The sequence below is a fragment of the Podarcis cretensis genome (assembly GCF_951804945.1).
Source record: "Podarcis cretensis genome assembly, chromosome: 5".
Classification (NCBI taxonomy): Eukaryota; Metazoa; Chordata; class Lepidosauria; order Squamata; family Lacertidae; genus Podarcis; species Podarcis cretensis.
The window spans coordinates 85,992,237-86,011,459 of record NC_137174.1 but is presented as its reverse complement, the minus strand read 5'-3'; the positions used below and the strand labels follow the sequence as shown (position 1 = coordinate 86,011,459).

Below are 19,223 nucleotides of genomic sequence, written 5' to 3'. Positions count from 1 at the left end.
TGCAAGACTGAACGGTCCTCGTCATCGTTTCATGACGGCAACATTCAGTAACTCCTTGCAAGTGTGGATGGACCATAAGCAGGGCTTTCATTACCTTAACCAAAAAAACCCCAAAACATTTCTGTTATGCACTGAGTTGAATAGGATTCAAAATGCAGCAGTCTGATTGGACCTAGAACAATAGGATTCAGAATGCAGCAGTCTGATTGGTCTGCAGGAGCCACCCAATCCAACTCCAGGTGGAAATGAATCCGCAACCTGATTGGCCTACAGAAGAATCCTGGAATTAGCCAATCACGTGGGGCCCATTGTGTAAATAATGTATATAAAGCAGACACTTTGGGGGAACTTCCATTCCTCGCTACTATGAGCTGAGTAAAGAGCATGAAATCCACACTCGACTCAGAGTATATTTCAATTTCCATGGAAGTGTGGGATGGGTTTTAATGGGTAGGAAAGGATATATTGATTGCACATGTGTGAGTTTCAAAATCCCATCCTTGGCAGAGAAATTAAAAGCATAGGAACTGGGCTGTAAAGCCTTCTTTTGAGCAAAGCTCCCCACTTCCTTACCGTGCTTAACAAAGAATCAGACAACCACTTGTAAAGCTAGTTTAAAAAGAATATTTACTTACTTTATATATATATATTTTAAATAATATTTATTCAATTTTTAAAGGTTACAAAAAGAATAAAAAAACCAAAAACAAAACAGTACATAAAAGCAAATCACATCCAGGAAAAAGTAAAAGAGCGAAAACAGAAGAAAAAAAAAAGTTAAAAATACATACAGTCAAAAAGTCAAAAAGAAAAAAGAACAAGTCAAACCTTTACATATTTTCCTTTCTTTAACTTATTTCCTTGACTTCATCACACCTCCCCTCTTTATATTCTAGTTCAGATAGGTATTTCAGCAAATCCTTCATCTTATTTTTATCCTAATAATTTATCTTGATATCCTGTAATTTTTCATTCTCTCTTTCACCAATTATCCATCCATTTTCACTTTATTTAATCTTATTTCTCATTAAAACTGATATATTTAAACTTATTCTCTTAAGACGTTTCCCCTAGGGTTATAAAAATTTCATTCCACGATTTTTCCATTTTCCATTAAATCCCAGGCTTCCTCCGCCTGGGATTTTAAAGGGGTCTCCGCCTTCGCCGCAGCGGCAAGACCCGAATTTCACAGAGCGGGTTCCTCTTAGTCAGAGGAATTCCGCCATTGCCGATGGCGCTAACCCAGAAGTCCCTACTTACTTACTTTGTAATCATATGCATTGGTTCACAGTAAAGACAGCAGTAAAAACTATGCAGGCAAAATACTTCTATTTACATTATAACCAGCTTCACGCATGAGACTGGAGCTGGAGTAAGCATAAGGATGCTTGACTTCACGGCTGGTCAAAGATTAGAGAGAGAGCGACAGGAAGTACTATATGTTCCTTCCTCTCCAGGGGAGGAAGGGAAATGACATCACACAGAGCCCTCTCCAACAATTGCATTTCTATGGTCTGAGTATCTGCCTGTATACAGCTCTGTAGCTAGCTCTGTGCTAACTAGCAAGAATATGCATTTTTAGGTTTGGCCTCTAATTCCCCACAGGAAGCACCATAAAAACAACTGCTGTCGTTGGATGAGGAACTGCATGTGTTAGGGAGGCTTGAGGAATTAGATCTTTGCAGATTTCTGTATGAAGCGACCTGATGTGTACCTCCTGGATGAATGCGTGGATCAGAACTTAATTATCCATGGCCTCTTGCACTTGCCAAAATCATGATACCATCCTCAGCTCAGAAGAAATATCAACATCCATTTAAAATGCGTATTTTGAGCAAACATTTATTGAGAAACACACATTTTAAGAAGGAGAATGTTATCAAATACCATGTTTTCATAGGGTGACATCCCATCTAAGTCATATTCAGAGCAGACCCATTGAAAACAATGGACTTATGTAAGCCCATTGATTTTAATGGACCTACATCTGTGTATGTAACAGGAAGCTGCCTTATACTGAATTAGACCATTGGTTCATCTAGCTCTGTTTGCCAGGGAGTCCCTGGAGTTTCAGGCAGGGAACATTCCCAGCCCTACCTTGAGATGCTGGGGTCTAAACCTGTGACATTGTGCATAATGGGATTTTTTAAAAAATAAAATAAAACCACAGGTTATTGTAGAAAAGGGGTGAGTCAGACTCATGAGTATGTATGAATGTATGTATGTATGTGAAAGTGACATGGACCAGAAATGGACTGTGAAAACAGAGGCTACAGATGTAGTTCTGCTTTATGATCCAACTGCTAGCGCTACACAGCTTTAAAAAAAGTTAAAATTCTGCCATTCAGCGAATGGATTCAGTCCCATCCCCGATAATTCTCCTGCCCCTGCTAACCAAACTGCTAATCAACAGGATTCTTTCTATTTTTTAAGGACTGCTGGTGTGCAACAGCAAAACGAGAGAAATTTTGCCTTATTTAAATATTTATTTTTCAGTAAAAAGAAAGAAAGAAAGAAAGGCTTAGAATCACAACAGTAAAGTCAAGTAAATAACACATGGAAGGAATATGTGCTGCAAGTTGAATAAATAATATTGCGGAGAAAGGAATTGAGACAGATAGCAAAATGCATACCTCTTTGACACTTGCTCCCTTCGTAGCCTGGTCTGCAGGTACAGGTACCGTTTCTGGGGTCGCAAACCAGGGTGTTCTCCTTCAAACAGCGGCAATCCTCTGAGCAGCCAGCTCCAAAGACCCATTTGGGACAAGCTGCAGTCAGATTAAAGTGAGCTGTTAACACTGTTGCTAGGCTGGCATGCCTAACATGGAGCAATAAATTTCCGACGCAGAACAGAATAGCTGCTTAAGAAAGGATGACTGAATGGAAGGAGGAGAAATGTTTCTGATTACTAATGGCCATTCAGTTTAAAACATTGTAGCTGTTTCATTGTATCAACTTCAGTAAATAAAATCTGCATATATTTGCATGGGATCAAAACCAGTAGTTTTGAAGAAGCAGTTGTGATCACAGATGCTGCAATATATACTCTTGTGTAAAGAAGAAGCCCCTTTAAGGTGCTACACACTATTTCTTAGTGTGCTGTGTTGAAAATCACACAGTTTTTGTCCTACTACTCCGGCATTACTTGCGTTGAAAATAAAACAATTAAAAAAAAACAAAAATCAAGGTGCATGCACTTTTCGAGGTGAAAGAAAGATATCTCTATATAGAACATAGTTGGTTGCAACCCATGGTTTTTATAACTGTTTTCAAAAATCAGGTTGAAAGGTGCCTTGAGCTGTGGGATAAGGTAGTCAGATTTAAATAAACGAATACATAAAATCTATGCATTCTTGTTTGACTGAAGGGCATTTTGCAAGAGCTGTATTGTATTGCTGAGGACTTAAAAACATTTTATATAGCATTCTCTATGGCTTGACTTACTTAGATGGCAGAAACGACCATATAGCCCAGGGTCACATAAACAGGCTCCATACAATCTGTGGCAATATCCATTGTTAGCACAATTACATTTCTTGTTGCAGTGTTTCCCAAAGCGTCCTTTGGGGCAACCTGATAGATATTCCAAAAAAAGAAAAGAAAAGAACAATACAATACAAATAGGAGTCAATGTGCAAAAAAGCAGAAGCAAGCAAGCATATTTTCTATCTACCCATCTATCTACCAGTACGTTTCCAAGCACAATTCAAAGTGTTGGTGCTGACCTTTAAAGCCCTAAACGGCCTTGGCCCAGTATAACTGAAGGAGCATCTCCACCCCCATCATTCTGCCTGGACACTGAGGTCCAGCTCTGAGGGCCTTTTGGCAGTTCCCTCACTGCGAGAAGCAAAGCTACAGGGAACCAGGCAGAGGGCCTTCTCGGTAATGGCGCCCGCCCTGTGGAACACTCTCCCATCAGATGTCAAAGAGAAAAACAACTACTTGACATTTAGAAGACATCAGGGAAGTCTTTAATGTGTAACATTTTAATGTATTTTTAATCTTTGTTGGAAGCCGCCCAGAGTGGCTGGGGAAACCCAGCCAGATGGGCGGAGTTCATATAATAAATTATTATCATTTTTATTAACCTCTCTATAAATAGTAAGAGGGTGTAAACTGCAATCTTGCATTTGGTTCCTAGCATGCAGCAAGATGCATGGCAGCATGGCAGTGTTCAGGCAGTGCTATTAGATCATGGGCAGGCAAACTAAGGCCCGGGAGCTGGATCCTGCCCAATCGCCTTCTAAATCCGGCCCGCGGACAGTCCAGGAATCAGCATATTTTTACATGAGTATAATGTGTCCTTTTATTTAAAATGCATCTCTGGGTTATTTGTGGGGCACAGGAATTCGTTCATCCCCTCCCAAAAAAATATAGTCCAGCCCCCCACAAGGTCTGAGGGACAGTGGACCGGCCCCCTGCTGAAAAAGATTGCTGACCCAGGTATTAGATGCTCCAGTCAAGTGGCAGGGAGGGATGTCAAGAATGCTCTTGACTGGCTGTAGGATCTGAACCCTTACACACAATTGATGTAGCATTATGTCCCCCCCCCCCATTACACTCATCTGGAGCCCTCTGTGCCATGCCACTTTGCCCCTGTAAATTGTAAAAAGTGGAAAAGGAATGGCAGGAAGAGCTTCTGGTAAATGCCATAGAAAGGGCAAGGAAACTCTGGATTCATTTCACATCAGCCCAGGGTCTAGAATCCAATGCAAAACAGATCTGCAGGGTGGAGACTCCTAAAATCCTGGTCCCCATTTCCCCAAAGTTTGTCCCATCAAATAATGGACAGTTCTGCTTACTGCACCCTGCCGTATTTGAGCCTCTACGCTGCACTTTCGGTGCCAATTAAAAAAGATAGTGCCAACTCCACAGGCAATCATAAAGACACCCAGCTGGAAATGATGTAGAGGAAAACAATAAAATTCTTACCATCTTCACAAAACTTTCCATTAATTCCTGGTGGGCAATGACACCACCCTGTTACCGGATCGCAGGAACCTCCGTTCTGACACTTGCAGAGGCTGCTGCAATCTTTCCCATAGGTCCCCATGGAGCAGGCTGCAAGGCGAACGAGCAACACAGTCTTCTAACCACATTAAGGACCAAGAGCAATTACGCTTCAGCTATCATGTCGAAATAAGGCAAAGCTATTAGAGGGCATCTTAAAACAAACAGTCCGGATATTATGCCATGCCAGTTACTGCGGGTGATAATATTCATCTGCTTCGTGTTTGCTACTGAAATAGACTGGAAAATGTGCCGTTGATGTAGCCATGGGATGCAAAGAGAAGGAGCCATGACCTGCTCTCTTGTGGGGGTTTGGCTGTTCCTATTTCCCCATAGAATTTCACATGTTCTGACTGAAAACTAAGGGCTGTGGCTCAGAGAGACCTTATGGACATCTGTCCCTTGTGGGCTGCTTCTCTCCCACAAGATAGAGACAGCAGCCTTTTTGGAGGAAGATGGCTTGGGAGGGTACAAATTAAGGCACATACCTCTGGGCAGTGGGTGTTTCTAATGGCTTATCCACATTTCCTGTTGTTTTCCCCAAGTGAAAAACCACCCTTTAGTGCACAATCGGCACAAACAGCAATTGAGTTTTCTGCGGATTGCTGTTTGTTCCTATTTAAAGCTAAGGAGAGGATTTTCCCTGGGAATGGTGCAATGGGAAAACCATTCAGACACATGCCTAGAAAGAGGAAAACTGCTCAGATCCATGCTTCCTAGGCCCGGGACAAGAGAAAGTATGGACAAGCCCTGAGTGTCTTAGAATCCTCCTCTAATCTGACCAGCACTATTAAAGAGCACAGAGGTACATAGGGCAGATTGATGAGCACTACATGCCATACCAAGTTGCAGCATTCAGACTAATAAAAAGTATTTTTAGTGCTGAACACAGATATAGGTAGGGGCAGCAAACAAGCAACTCAAAGGGATAAATGTTTACTTGAACTACTTTAGCCTTGCAGTGATTGTGCATTGCAGAGCTAGCCCTAAGAAGTAAACTGCAGGGAAACCCCATCTCCACACCTGTCTGTGGAATACAATGAGTGATCTTTTGTCAAAGTGGTGACAGCAGAAGACAGACAAAAAGTTGCTTTTCAAACTGGTGCTGCTCATAGCTGATCCTTTTCTTTGAAGATTTGACCGATATGATTGGGTGTTGGTTTTTTTGCTGGTGGAGGGGAAGCAGATTGCACATCACTTGCAAATTTGGGTCTACTAAATGGGCCAGTGAGCTTTGAAACTGTCGATCACTTACAATGGATGAGAGTAGATCTAGATGGAAAGGTGCAGTATTATTGCCACTTAATGGGCCTTTTTAGGTTGCCTCTCACCTGGAGAGGAAGTCTACAGGAGATTAAGGGACAATATGTGTGAGACCATGTCCCTGGATCATCTTTTGTGGTTCCTTAGAATTTGATCGCATCAGCCTGCTGTCAAGGCAGATGCAGGGGCAGTTTAATAGCCAGGTAATGGATCAAAAAGTTCTTTCTGCATCACAGAAAGTATCTCACCTGGGTCTTATTGCCACTGCAAACTGACACACAGTAGTCTTAAATCTGAAGAAGGGGATTGAAATGAATGGGACTTGACACCAAAACAAATGAAGGCACACACAGGAACTCTTAAATAAATTTGCTCTCCTGTGACAGGTATGTGTACAGACCCAGCATGGTGGAAGGCAGTGTGATGAGCCCCAAAGGTTTTACCCACAGCTCACATCAATAGATAATGCCCACTGAAATGCACCTCTGCATTTCACAGGGAATACCTGCTGTGGAAAGTATGACCCAACGACAAGCAGACAGAACCCACTAGTGTAGCAATTATGTCTTTAAACTGGACTAGAGGATCATGGGTTCAATTTCTCACCAAGTCATTGAGCTCATTGTGGGTGGCCTTGAACAAGTCACTATCTCTCAGCCTTAACGGGGGTAAAATAAGATAAACACATTGTCTAATGCTCTCGACAGAAGTGTAGGTGAAATTCAGGACCCCACCTTTGTCCAACATTTATGTGGCTTGAGCAAATTCTTTTTCAAGTCATTTGCTTAGCTCACAAGTGCAGAGCTGTGCGGTCTGTGACCCATGAAACCATTGCTAGCTGAACAACAGCCAGATCGTTTGATTATTATTTTTAACCCATCCATCTGAAAGGTGGTATACTATGATCTTCAAATCTAAGCAAAGTGATTTGACAAAGTAGACGTTTTATTGATTTAATTTATATCCTGCACCTTAGTTACCCAAATCTTGATCGAGCTGGGCTCACCCTTGTTAGTGTTCAAAGTGCATTTAAATAGTAAGCGGTATACTCACTTTCATTACATATAATGCCAGTCCACCCAGGTGGGCAGTCACAACTACTGTTGTCACTGTTGCACTTCCCTCTGTTCATACAGTCAGAGCAACTCAAGCTGCAGTCACTGCCAAACATGTTATGCAGACAAACTGAAATTAAAAAGCACAAGTGTCAACTCGCATGCCAGGCTTGGCTATTTCAGTTTATTCTGTACATGTTTACTGCCAGCAACCACTTGCAGCCAGGGGCTATATCATTCAAGAGATGGAAACAGAAACAGAGAGCTGCAGAAAAGTGTCACCGCAAAAGTTTCCCCTTCTTTCTTATATCCATTTAATTTTCATTTTTGAAGCATGCCAATCCAGAACAAACAAATACCTCCCACTCGAAAACTGCACAACAAATGGCATTATGAAAAACTGGCTCTGTTCTAATAGCCTCTTCTTTTCGGGTTATAAGTCCTTGCCATAATGTTAAATGTGAATTCATAGAATCATAGAATTGTAGAGATGGAAGGGACCACAAGGCTCATATTCTATTCAAACCCTCTGCAATGCAGGAATTCCTTGCATTCAGCAGTAATTGCAAGGGATCACTCCTGTTAGTCTATGCAATAAAGCAAAACCAGTCTTCACTGAAAGCACTGCTCTTTTTCTGACCTCTGCTCACTCTTAGCTGGGTTCTCAGTGTTTCCATCAGAACAGTATGCTGCAATCTCCCACACTACTCTTCCTCCATACAAGCCCCAGATGTTTTCCAGTTTTTAGCAATGGTGATATGGACTGCTGTTTTTTAAAACTCACATTCCTTCCAGATCCATATTGGGAACAGACAATATGGCTAACTTAGGATCACAAGGAACTGTTTGGTGTGTCACCTCACCTCTCACCCTAAGAGCATAAGGACAGCATGCAGGATCAGGCCAATGGCCCACCAGAGGCCTATGAGATGCCGAAAAGCAGGACCTGGATGCAACAACACTCTTCCTGCTTGCGGTTCTCAGCAACTCTCGTTCAGAGGAATTCTGCCTCCAGCAGCATAGGCAGAACAGAGTGATTATGACTATGTTCTAGTAGCTCCAAAATTTTATAATTCTCCTTTCTTTCTGGGCTGATTTTTTTCATTCCCTGGAAACATGTTACTTTCATGCTTGCTCTCTGTGAAAAATTAAGATTTTAGAAACATTCTCTCACCAACTTGGTGTGCAACAGTGAGCTCTCCACGAATCTCCTCTTCCTCCTCATCATAGAAAGAATCTAGGGAGGTACTGAAGTGAAGGAGCTGAGGTCTTCTGAAGCGGAAGCCAGGAATCCGGGCAATCTCCAGTTCTTCTTCTTCCTCCTCTTCCAGCTCATCGTCATCTAATGCTGATATCAGAGATACAAAAACTTACATTTTCATCTTATTAAGTCCCACAAGCTTGATCCAATTTGTTGTTTACATAAGTGAACAGGTGCTGCTACTATTATTAATAGGAAACAGAAACATCATAATCAATGAAAGCTCTTCAGACTATTCAGATGACAAAACTACCCTGCAATGATGACTCTCTCACCCCTGGGGTAGTTTAGCTGCCTGTATCATCCCCCAAGAGTCAAGGGGGGGGGGAATCACTACATATAAGGTGCAGATGTATGGCTTAACAGCTATATGTATATATATTACACTTGAACTGAAACTCCTGCTAGCACGGAGGTACTTTCTTTTTTCTTTTTATAAATTTTTATTAAGGGTTTTTTCTTTAAAGTACAAAAACAAAAAACAACATATGCAAATAACAAGAACAAACATAATAATTAGCATCATGTAATAACCAACTTTTCTTCATCTTTGGACTTCCTCACATCTCCCGCTCCTGCATTCCATATTTAATAAAACTTTAATCAGCAATTTGTCACCTTATTTCCATTCTTATTATACACATTTTCCATAATTTGTCCCTAACTTTGAATATAATCTAAGTCTTAAATACCTAATTTTAACATATTATTTGTTCAAAATTTATTATTCTCATAGAATCCACTCATTCTCATACTCTTTTCGACTAACTTTATGGTGCCCTGTTGTTTTCAAATCTCTCATCCTTCTTAACATTCATATAGTTTACAGTGTCTTTGTAAATAGTCCTTAAATTTCTTCCAATCCTCCTCCACTGCTTCTTCTCCCAGGTCTCGGATTCTGCCAGTCATTTCTGCCAGCTCCATGTAGTCCATCAGTTGCATCTGCCATTCTTCCAGCGTGGGCAAATCTTGAGTTTTCCAATGTTTCGCTACAAGTATCCTTGCTGCTGTTGTTGCATACATAAAAAATGTTCGACACGGAGGTACTTTCTCTGTATTTGGAATTGGAAGGCAATAGATGTTACTGGTTAACTATTTTGCCCTTCCTGGAGGCCTTAGAGCAGGAGTGGGGAGACTGTGGCCCTCCCAATGTTCTAAGACTCCAGCTCCCATCAGCCTCAGCCAGCATGGCTAATCATGGATGATGGGAGGTGTAGTCCAGCAACACCTGGAAGGCCACAAATTGCCCATCTTTGTCTTAAAGAGTCAGTAGTTCATGGTGTTGTGCTTGTTTATTTTTGTTTAGTCTGAGTTGAATTCTTCGTGTGCTAAACGTGCCCTCCAAATTGCTCGTCCTTAGAACAATGTGAGGTTTTTTTTGCACTTCATTGCTCAACCCATTTTAAGGTGGCTGATTAGACAAGCTGCTTCTCACTTGTAGAGAGCAATCTTAGTTTCTTTGTCTTTTGAATTAAAGATGCCTACCCAAGCAAGTTGTTATCCATCAGCCTTAAATTCCATTGGATTCAGGGTGACTTGTATGTGTTTCTGTCCCTTTAGCCCAGCCATAGCAAAGCTACAAGATTTATAAATTATCTCAGATGTGGAATTTGAACTGAACACAAAACAGTGTCTAGGGATTACATATTTAGCTTTAGAATAAACAATCATTAAATTATAAACGTATATAAAAGCTACACACACACACACACACCATCATCACATCACCATCACCATCAGGCTGTAGATGACATTTTAACACTGAAACATATATTTAAAAGTCTGATTGAAACAGAAGATAAATGTTTTGGCTTTATATTAGAGATTCAACACAACCACTTTGGGAATTTTAGAATTATGCTTAGCTTCTCAATATAACGAGGATTTGAGTAATATCTAATTTGCTGAAAATGAGACAATTCAAACAAACCTCATTTTTAAAAGATTATGTGCTATTAAGACGCCTCACTCTGAATAAGTAATGCCATTATCACTTCCAAAAACCATGGCTGGTAATTGGAGTTTTCCTTCGAATAGAGCTCCTAACGATACGGAATAACTTACAGATGCAAGACTGTCCATTGACGCTGCTGAGCCTGTATCCTTCCTCACATGTACATTCATATGAACCCAAAGAATTAATACAGTATTGGTCGCAGCCATCAGTGTTGGATAGGCACTCGTCCACATCTAGGAAATTAAATGAGGAAAGTAAACCTTGGATGCAAAAACCCAATTTGGATCAAGAAGAAAACTGTGCTGAACTCCTGTTCAGAACTTCAGAATGGCTATTACTGTTATCTATTCCGATTACCTTGATTATTAGTACATTCAGTTGTATCCAGCATTAGAGTAAAGCTGTTTGAATTAATGGACGTAAGTTAATTGTTGCCTATTAGCTTCAATGAGTCTAATATGAGTTTGATTAACACTGGATACAACCCATTGGTATTACCTAGATAAAATCTGCATTTCCCACCTTCTGAAATGCCCAGGCAGCTTGCAAGCATAATTTGAAACAACTTCCATTTAAAATCCAATTGAATAAACATTAAACAAAACCATGCAACTTAGAAGCAAAGCCAAGCATATCAAATGTCCTTTGCTGCCCTTCCTTGCCTGGGAGCACACAATAGGCTTCTGTTTCCTTTCCTTGCCCCTCCTCCCACTCACATTATTCCCCCCCCCCACCACATTCATTTTTTGGAACTACTTATGGGTAGCAGTTTTTGCAGCTAGCCATGGTACCATATCAGCACTTCAAATTGTAGCTTTGAATGATGTATGGTCAGCGATGCTGCTGCGCTGTGGTTAGCTCTGGAAATGAAAGGAGGGAAAACCTGCTGTCAGGGAACTGCCATCGGCTCAGGGGCGAGAGGGGGAAAGCTGGATGGATTACAGACAGTTCCCAAAGATTGTGGGAAGCAGAATTTCCTCAGCAGAGGAAGGAAGCCACGCCTCTAGTGAGGAGGAGATGCAGGGCTCGGAGGAGGCAAGGCAGTGCCAGGACAACTTGCCTGAGCAAAGCAGGGATGAGAGAGGTCCCCCGTTACCCACGCCTTCCTTGCATAGTAGGCTTCCGTGCAGAGAGGGGAGGCGCAGCCTGGGCGTCAATAAACTACTCTGCTGGGGAAGGTTTAAGGACCACCCACTCTCAGATTCTGCCAGTGAATGAGCAAGACACAGAATAGAGGCGCTTTGAATTCTAACGGTTTTTATCACCAATAAGAAACCTTTAAAACCGACTATTGAAGCATATTGTCTGATTGCTCTCGAGCAACCAACCAATACCTCTAGCACCTGCATATCAGAGTAAAGGGAAGAGAAGCCTAGAAGCCATTCCTAATCTCCTAACTGCAGTTGGGAAATTAGGCAGGGTTATATCCGCCCAAGGTGGCGCTGTGGGTTAAACCACAGAGCCTAGGACTCGGCGGTTCGAATCCCCATGACGGGGTGAGCTCCCGTTGCTCTGTCCCAGCTCCGGCCAACCTAGCAGTTCGAAAGCACGTCAAAGTGCAAGTAGATAAATAGGTACCACTCCAGCAGGAAGGTAAACAGCGTTTCTGTGCGCTGCTCTGGTTCGCCAGAAGCGGCTTAGTCATGCTGGCCACATGACCCAGAAGCTGTACACTGGCTCCCTTGGCCCATAAAGCGAGATGAGTGCCGCAACCCCAGAGTCGGCCACGATTGGACCTAATGGTCAGGGGTCCCTTTACCTTTATATCAGTCCAAAAAGCACCTGTAGCCTGCTTGCCACTAGCACAGGGGGTAGGGAAGCTGCTACTGCACTACAACACCCATGATCCCTGGCCAGCAACTGTGCAGGCTGGGGTTGATGGGAATTGGAGTCCAAGGACAATGAGCAGGCCACAGGTTCCCCACCATCACATGAGCGGTTTCCTGAGTTCTGCTCAGGAGCAGGGGCACATCAGCACTGCTTGTGAGACCTGAGGTGACAAACACAATGAACAGCAAAGCAGATCCCTGTGGAATGTTTGCTCGGCATTTCTGCAAAAGGCCTCCTGAGTGCCTTGCTCAGTGCCTGGCAAATTTAAATTACCATCACATTCACAGCCGTCCGGATGAAGCCGAAAGCCTGCCTTGCAGCTGCATTCGTAGCCTCCGATGTAGTTGATGCAGAATTGTGAGCAGCAGGCATCTCCAGTCACACATTCGTCCAGGTCTACAGGAAGGATGAACAAATTCTTCACAATGCCGTAGAAGTAGTTTATTTATTTTTTTAAATTATTTTTATTAGCAATTTCAACATAACAAATTATCAAACCATATAATTGCATACATTATTTTCCCCCCTTTCCCCCTCCCTCCCTCCCTTCCATCCCTCCCTCACCAAAGACTTCCCTCAGCTCTTCTCTCTGATTTCTCAGCACATATTATTCTCTGCATGTTATAAAATTTTACATATCCTTACATTAATGTGTGACATTTTAGTGTATTTTTGGTCTCTGTGGAAGCCGCCCAGAGTGTCTGGGATGGGCGGGGTACAAATAATAAATTATCATTATCATCATCATCATCATCATCATCATCATCATCTAACATGTTATCAACCAATAAATTTGTGTATGTTTATTCAAAACCTGCCAAGGAGTCCAGTTCATTTTGTTGTCTTTTTAGATAATTTGTAAAAAGCTCCCATTCTTCCTTAAAGCCACAGTTGTCCTTGTCCCACAATTTATATGTCAATTTAGCCAACTCTGTATAACTCATCCATTTTTCTTGCCACTGTTCTTTCGTTGGGATTTCCTCATTCTTCCATCCTTGTGCTAGCAAGAAGTAGTTTAAACAAGAAAGAAATCGTCCCAAGAAGACTGCTGACAGCTGGGCACGACAACTCCCATCATCCTTGACCACTGATCCTTGAGGTGATGGGAGTTGCAGTCCAACAACATCTGAATGGCCACTGGTCCCCCAGCCCTGGTATAGTGAACACCTGCATGGTACGTTCTGACTTACAATTTCAGCAGTCTTCATCCAACACTGCAGAGGCTAATTGGTCTTGTAGTAAGGTTAAAGCTTACTGGGAAATGAAAAGCTTAATGAAATGAAAAAGATGTTTAAAATAACCTTGGGGGGGGGGGGGACCTAGACGCTTTTCTTTTGGGAATTAGAGGGACAGAACTACCTAAACTGTACAGAAACTTATTCATGTATGCTACTACAACGGCAAGAATGTTACTTGCCCCAAAATGGAAAGAAGCAGAAGTACCAGCAAAGGAAGAATGGATACAAAAACTTATGGAATATGCAGAAATGGTGAAACTTACCGGAAGAATAAGAAATCAAGATAGCATTTTTTAAATAAAAAAAATGGAAATGGTTTATTGAATATTTACAGATAAATTGCAAACCGATAAAGACATTGGCAGGATCATTGTAATAACCAGCAATTTCAGAAGTGTATATATTTAAAGAAAATGAATAAATGAGCAAATTAAGTTAATTTGGGTATGCAAAAGATATTTAAAATATATTTAAGGAACCGCAGAAAGGGGGGGAAGTTATGAAATGTAAAAATGGTTGTAAAATTAGTGAAATTTATAAACTTGAAATGTACTAAAATAAAATAAAATAAAAAACACTGCAGGGACTAACAACACCAACCCTTGATTTTAAAATCCCCGATTCAAATTTTACCTCTGCCACAACCGTGGTTATGCTACAGAACTCCTTATCCACACAATGGGATGAAATAAAAAGGTCTCGCTGTGCTGGATTTCCCCTCCCTTCCTCAAAAGAAGCTCAGGGAATGCATATGGTGAAAGGACCTTCCAAGGTCTTCTAGTCGAGCCCAGTGGCATTACAGGAACCCTGCTGCTACAACATTTGAGGTAGCTGACCATCCAGCTTCTGTTTAAAAGCCTCTCACAATGGAGAGTCCACCACCTTCCAAGCCCTGCTCATCCACCATTGGACAGCTGACACCATCCTCCTAACTATCAGATACCTTCTCTATTGTCTTTTAGCACATTCCTCTTTCTAAATGGGGATTTGAGACATCACCTTGCCAACAAAGGTCCGTATAGTTAAAGCTATGGTTTTCCCAGTAGTGATGTATGGAAGTGAGAGCTGGACCATAAAGAAGGCTGATCACCGAAGAATTGATGCTTTTGAATTATGGTGCTGGAGGAGACTCTTGAGAGTCCCATGGACTGCAAGAAGATCAAACCTCTCCATTCTGAAGGAAATCAGCCCTGAGTGCTCACTGGAAGGACAGATCGTGAAGCTGAGGCTCCAGTACTTTGGCCACCTCATGAGAAGAGAAGACTCCCTGGAAAAGACCCTGATGTTGGGAAAGATTGAGGGCACAAGGAGAAGGGGGCGACAGAGGACGAGATGGTTGGATAGTGTTTTCGAGGTTACCAGCATGAGTCTGACCAAGCTGCGGGGGGCAGTGGAGGACAGGAGGGCCTGGCGTTCTCTGGTCCATGGGGTCACGAAGAGTCGGACACGACTAAACGACTAAACAACAACAACCTCAGTTTGTAACTGTATGAGATCTGAACTGATTTTATGTATGTGTTGTTTTAAACTAACCAACTAGATATGTATAGATATAGATACATGTATTTATACAGATTTTTATATATGCAATCAATTTGTTATTATATATAATTGTTTTATAAATATGTTTGTTATGTTGCGAATTGCTTCAGATGCATCATAGGAAGATAAATATCATATAATATCATATCAATCATATCATTGTCAGGAGTTCAGCCTACACTCGAGTGGGACTCTGGCAGGGACACATGCCCGACTGGCATGTTCCCTCCCCCCTGGTCGATCGTTCGGGAGCTTCATAAGCTTTCTTCAGCCCGAACATCACAGCGACCAATGCCAACCGACACTGGCACACTTAGGGATCCGCAGAGTTTGCGCAACTTGTGTAACAGACCTCAGCAACTCAGCATTTTGGCTAATCTACTTTACATATAAACACACACGGAGCACTGCAACATGGCTCCCCCTCTCTCTAGCATCAGACAGCAAAGAGAAAAAGAACAAAGGACAATAGTCCCACTTCACGGAACACAGTAACACAGACATCCTGTTTCCATCACTTCCCACTCTGTGGAGTCAAAACATATACCATCATATGAAAGACAAAAATTCTATGACTGAAATCATGATGCAGGAATTCTAACAATCATTATCATAAAAACCCCTTTCTTGTAATTTGAATCCATTGGCTTGAGCCCTAACTTCTGGGGCTTGATTTCCACCTCTCCTTCCCCATTGTATCTTCACAACAATTCCTCCAAGGGAGATGAGGAAGACAGGGACCAAGGAAGAAAGACTATCTTGAGGTCATTGAGTGAGCTACACGGGCTAAGCAAGAATTTGGGCCCAAGTATTCTGGGTTCAAGTCTAGCATTCTATTCCCAATACTATATTGGCTCCACCAATCTCTCTTATTAAGACACACCAAAGTAGCACATGTGAAGCAGCTTTAATACCCTTAAACTGTCATGTAAAAGCCGAGTATTAGCATTATATTACTAGGAACAGGCACTGCTGAATAGAAATCCCCTTTGCTATGAATACGCATGAATTCTTTGGACAATTCATCTTGCCAAAAATCTTAAACAGAATGCAAATACAACTGTGAAATGCTTCCAGCAAAAGTCTTCTCAGATGAAAATATTAACTTTTTAAAGGCAATTATACAATTCCTGGAAACTTGATAACCACTATATAATTCCTGGAAACTTGATAACCACTATCACATGGTGCCTCTGTTGGGATTCGCAGGATACTGAATAAGTCTGCAGGCTTCAACAGGATGATGCAATACTCTGTGAAGTGCTGAGTCAGAGTGACTCAGCAGGAGTGTGATTAATGTGATTGGCTATCACCTGTTTTAAAAAGAAAAGCCTGTTTAACAGTGTGTGGTGGTTGCTGTGGTGGTTGTGCTGTAGTGTGGTGGTGCTGTGGTGGAGAGTATTCGTTTGTAAGTACTCTGTATGGACTGTCTCTTTTGTAAATACCTGTATATACCTCACATTAAAAGACTGCACTGGGAAAAACCTGGGACTCTTAGCGTTTCTGCTGAAAGCGCCACGAGGAATTTCGCGACAGGGTTATGGGCCCAGCACGCTTCTGCTGCGCAAGAGTACAGGTGGCAGTTATCTAGCCGTGGGTGCTGGAGGTGAGCTGCAGGGATGGAGCAGTCCAGAAGTGGCGTGTTGCTGGAGAAGCTGACGGCCACGAACTACAGCATCTGGTCGGTCCGCATGCAACACTTCCTCAAGCGTGAGGGCCTGTGGAAGGTGGTGGAAACTACACCGCAGCCCCCTGAGTGGGATGAGGACGACGATGAAAAGCTGGCACTAGCAGAGGCCCAGCTAGAAAAGGATGAGAAAGCTTTGGCTACGATCATCCTTGGAGTGGACGACAGCCAGCTAGTCTACGTAGCTGATAAGGTGACGGCAAGTGAGGCGTGGAATGCACTCAAGGCTGTCCATGTGCGAGAGACAGCTGGCTCACTGATAACACTGACCAGGAGACTGTACCGGTGTCGGAAGAAACCGGGGGACTCCCTGGTGAACCACCTAAAATTCCTAACAGGCTGTTTCCAGGAGCTAGCCTTAAGAGGGAGGCCTGTGGGGGAAGAGGACAATGTCTTTATAGTCCTGAGTTCCCTTGATGACAGCTATGATATGCTGGTCAATTCCCTCGAGTCTGTAGAGACTGATAAGCTGACTCTGGAATACGTAACTGGATGGTTGTATGCAGAGGAGGACAGGCGTGCAGAGCGAAAGATGACCTCAGCCCAGCTGTTGGAGCATCCCAGAGGGAACAACAGCCGGGAAGACCAGAAGTGTCGGGAGCCGGAGAAACAGCCAGGAGGAGCTGCTGCAGACCAGCCGGTGGTCAACAAAGTAAAAAGGTGTTTTTGCTGCAAGTCCAGTGGACATCTGCTGCGGGACTGCCCGAGAAAACAACAAAAACAGCAGAAGCACAGGAGGCAGCAGAGAGAGTCTACCACTTGGGTGTCTGCAGATGGTCAAGAAAAGGAAGAGCTGTGGGTTCTGGACAGTGGAGCTTCTCAAACCTTTTGTAAAAGAAAAGGATTGCTAACTGATGCTAGGGCCTCAAACAAAAAGCATGTAAGTCTTGCTACGGGCCAGAAAGCTAATGTGGTTTGTGAGGGGGAGGTTGTATTCCCACAACTGGGACACACATTCAGGAATGTGTTGTGTGTGCCTAGTTTGCAAAACAATCTCCTGAGCATTCCTGACTTGGCAAAAGCAGGCTTTGAAGTAAACTTTGTGGGAGATCAGTGCCAGATAAAGCAAAATGGGGCAGTGTTAGCAAATGCTAACCTTAGAGCTAATATGTATGTACTGCAGTGTGAGTCTAAGGTTGCTAATGTGCAAAATGTCCCAACCCATGATATGTGTATTCATCTCCTGCATAGGCGTCTGGCTCATGCTAGCTATAAGGTGCTAAACAAAACATTGGAGTTGTGTTGGGGAATGAAAAACATTAAAAGTTGTGATAATTACTTAGACTGTAATATCTGCAAGGAGGTTAAAAGCAGGGCTTGCCCAGTAGCAAGAGCAAGCCAGAGAGAAACCAAAAAACCACTGGAGTTGATTCATGCTGATGTAACTGGTCCTTTTCCACCAAGTGTCTCCCATAACAAGTACTGTTTGATCCTAGTGGATGACTATTCTAGATTTGGCTGGGTCTATCCATTAAAGCAAAAGTCTGACGTTGCCCAAACTTTGAAGTTCTGGGTAAGAAGGGTAGAAAGGCAACTTGGCGAAAAGGTGTGCTCTATTCAGACAGACAGGGGAGGAGAGTTTATGGCAAGCTCCCTAAGAAACTGGTTGCGTTCCCAAGGGATTAAACATAGACTTACCAATGTGGCAACGCCTCAGGAGAACGGAGTAGCAGAGCATAGGGGAGGTGTCTTGCAGACACAAATGAAAGCATTGTTAGCAGATGCAAATCTTCCAATTAAATACTGGGCTGAGAGTATTAAGACCGCGAATTATATTGGGAATCGCTTGTGGTCAAGGGTACTAGATGACATACCCTATAAGATTCTCTATAACAAAAGTCCCAGTTTGCAACATTTGAGAATCTTTGGGACAAAGGCATGGGTTGACATACCTGTAAAGAACCAAAGAAAAGGTGGGAAAAGGGCACAGCAGTTGCTATTTCTTGGGTATGAAAGTGGTACGAAAGCCTACAGGTTTGAAGATGATAAAAATCTTTTGAGTTATAGTCGATCAGCCAGCTTTAATGAGCAAAGAAATTGGCCCAAGATACATGCAAACCTGCTGCCAGAAAAAGTTTTACTGCCGAGCGTACCTGATAAGGCAGTTGAAACAAAGCTAAGAATTGGCAGCTCTCCTAGAGAAACTGAAAGGGAGGAGGTAAAGGTTGAGCATTTTTCTCAAGCTGCTAGCATGGAGCAGGGGAGAGAAGAAAGTGCAACTGGGACAGGAGGAGGTAAATCTCCAGAATCAATCCACCCCAAAAGCAGTCCTGAAGGTAGCCCAGGGGGTGAGGTTAATCAACCAAGGAGGTCTGCAAGAAGTAATAAAGGTCAACCTCCAGACCGTTATGGGTTCCCAGCCACCATAAACCAGGTTTGT

At 42.6% G+C, this 19,223-nt stretch overlaps 1 protein-coding gene across 8 annotated transcripts in view; it reads right to left on the bottom strand.

Annotated features, from left to right (window-relative positions):
- Positions 1-19,223, bottom strand: part of LOC307216882 (uncharacterized protein) — a 227,054-nt gene that overhangs the window by 55,675 nt on the left and 152,156 nt on the right. For all 8 annotated transcript variants that reach the window (XR_013839358.1, XM_079977576.1, XM_079977581.1 and 5 more), the window contains 7 exons: positions 12,650-12,772; positions 10,654-10,779; positions 8,503-8,676; positions 7,327-7,458; positions 4,933-5,061; positions 3,445-3,573; positions 2,634-2,768 (listed from right to left, as the gene is read on the bottom strand). Coding sequence is in view for 7 of the 8 variants with exons in the window: in XM_079977576.1 (XP_079833702.1) it covers positions 2,634-2,768; positions 3,445-3,573; positions 4,933-5,061; positions 7,327-7,458; positions 8,503-8,676; positions 10,654-10,779; positions 12,650-12,772 (948 nt within the window). In the remaining variant the exon portion in view is untranslated. The remainder of the gene's footprint in view (positions 1-2,633; positions 2,769-3,444; positions 3,574-4,932; positions 5,062-7,326; positions 7,459-8,502; positions 8,677-10,653; positions 10,780-12,649; positions 12,773-19,223) is intronic.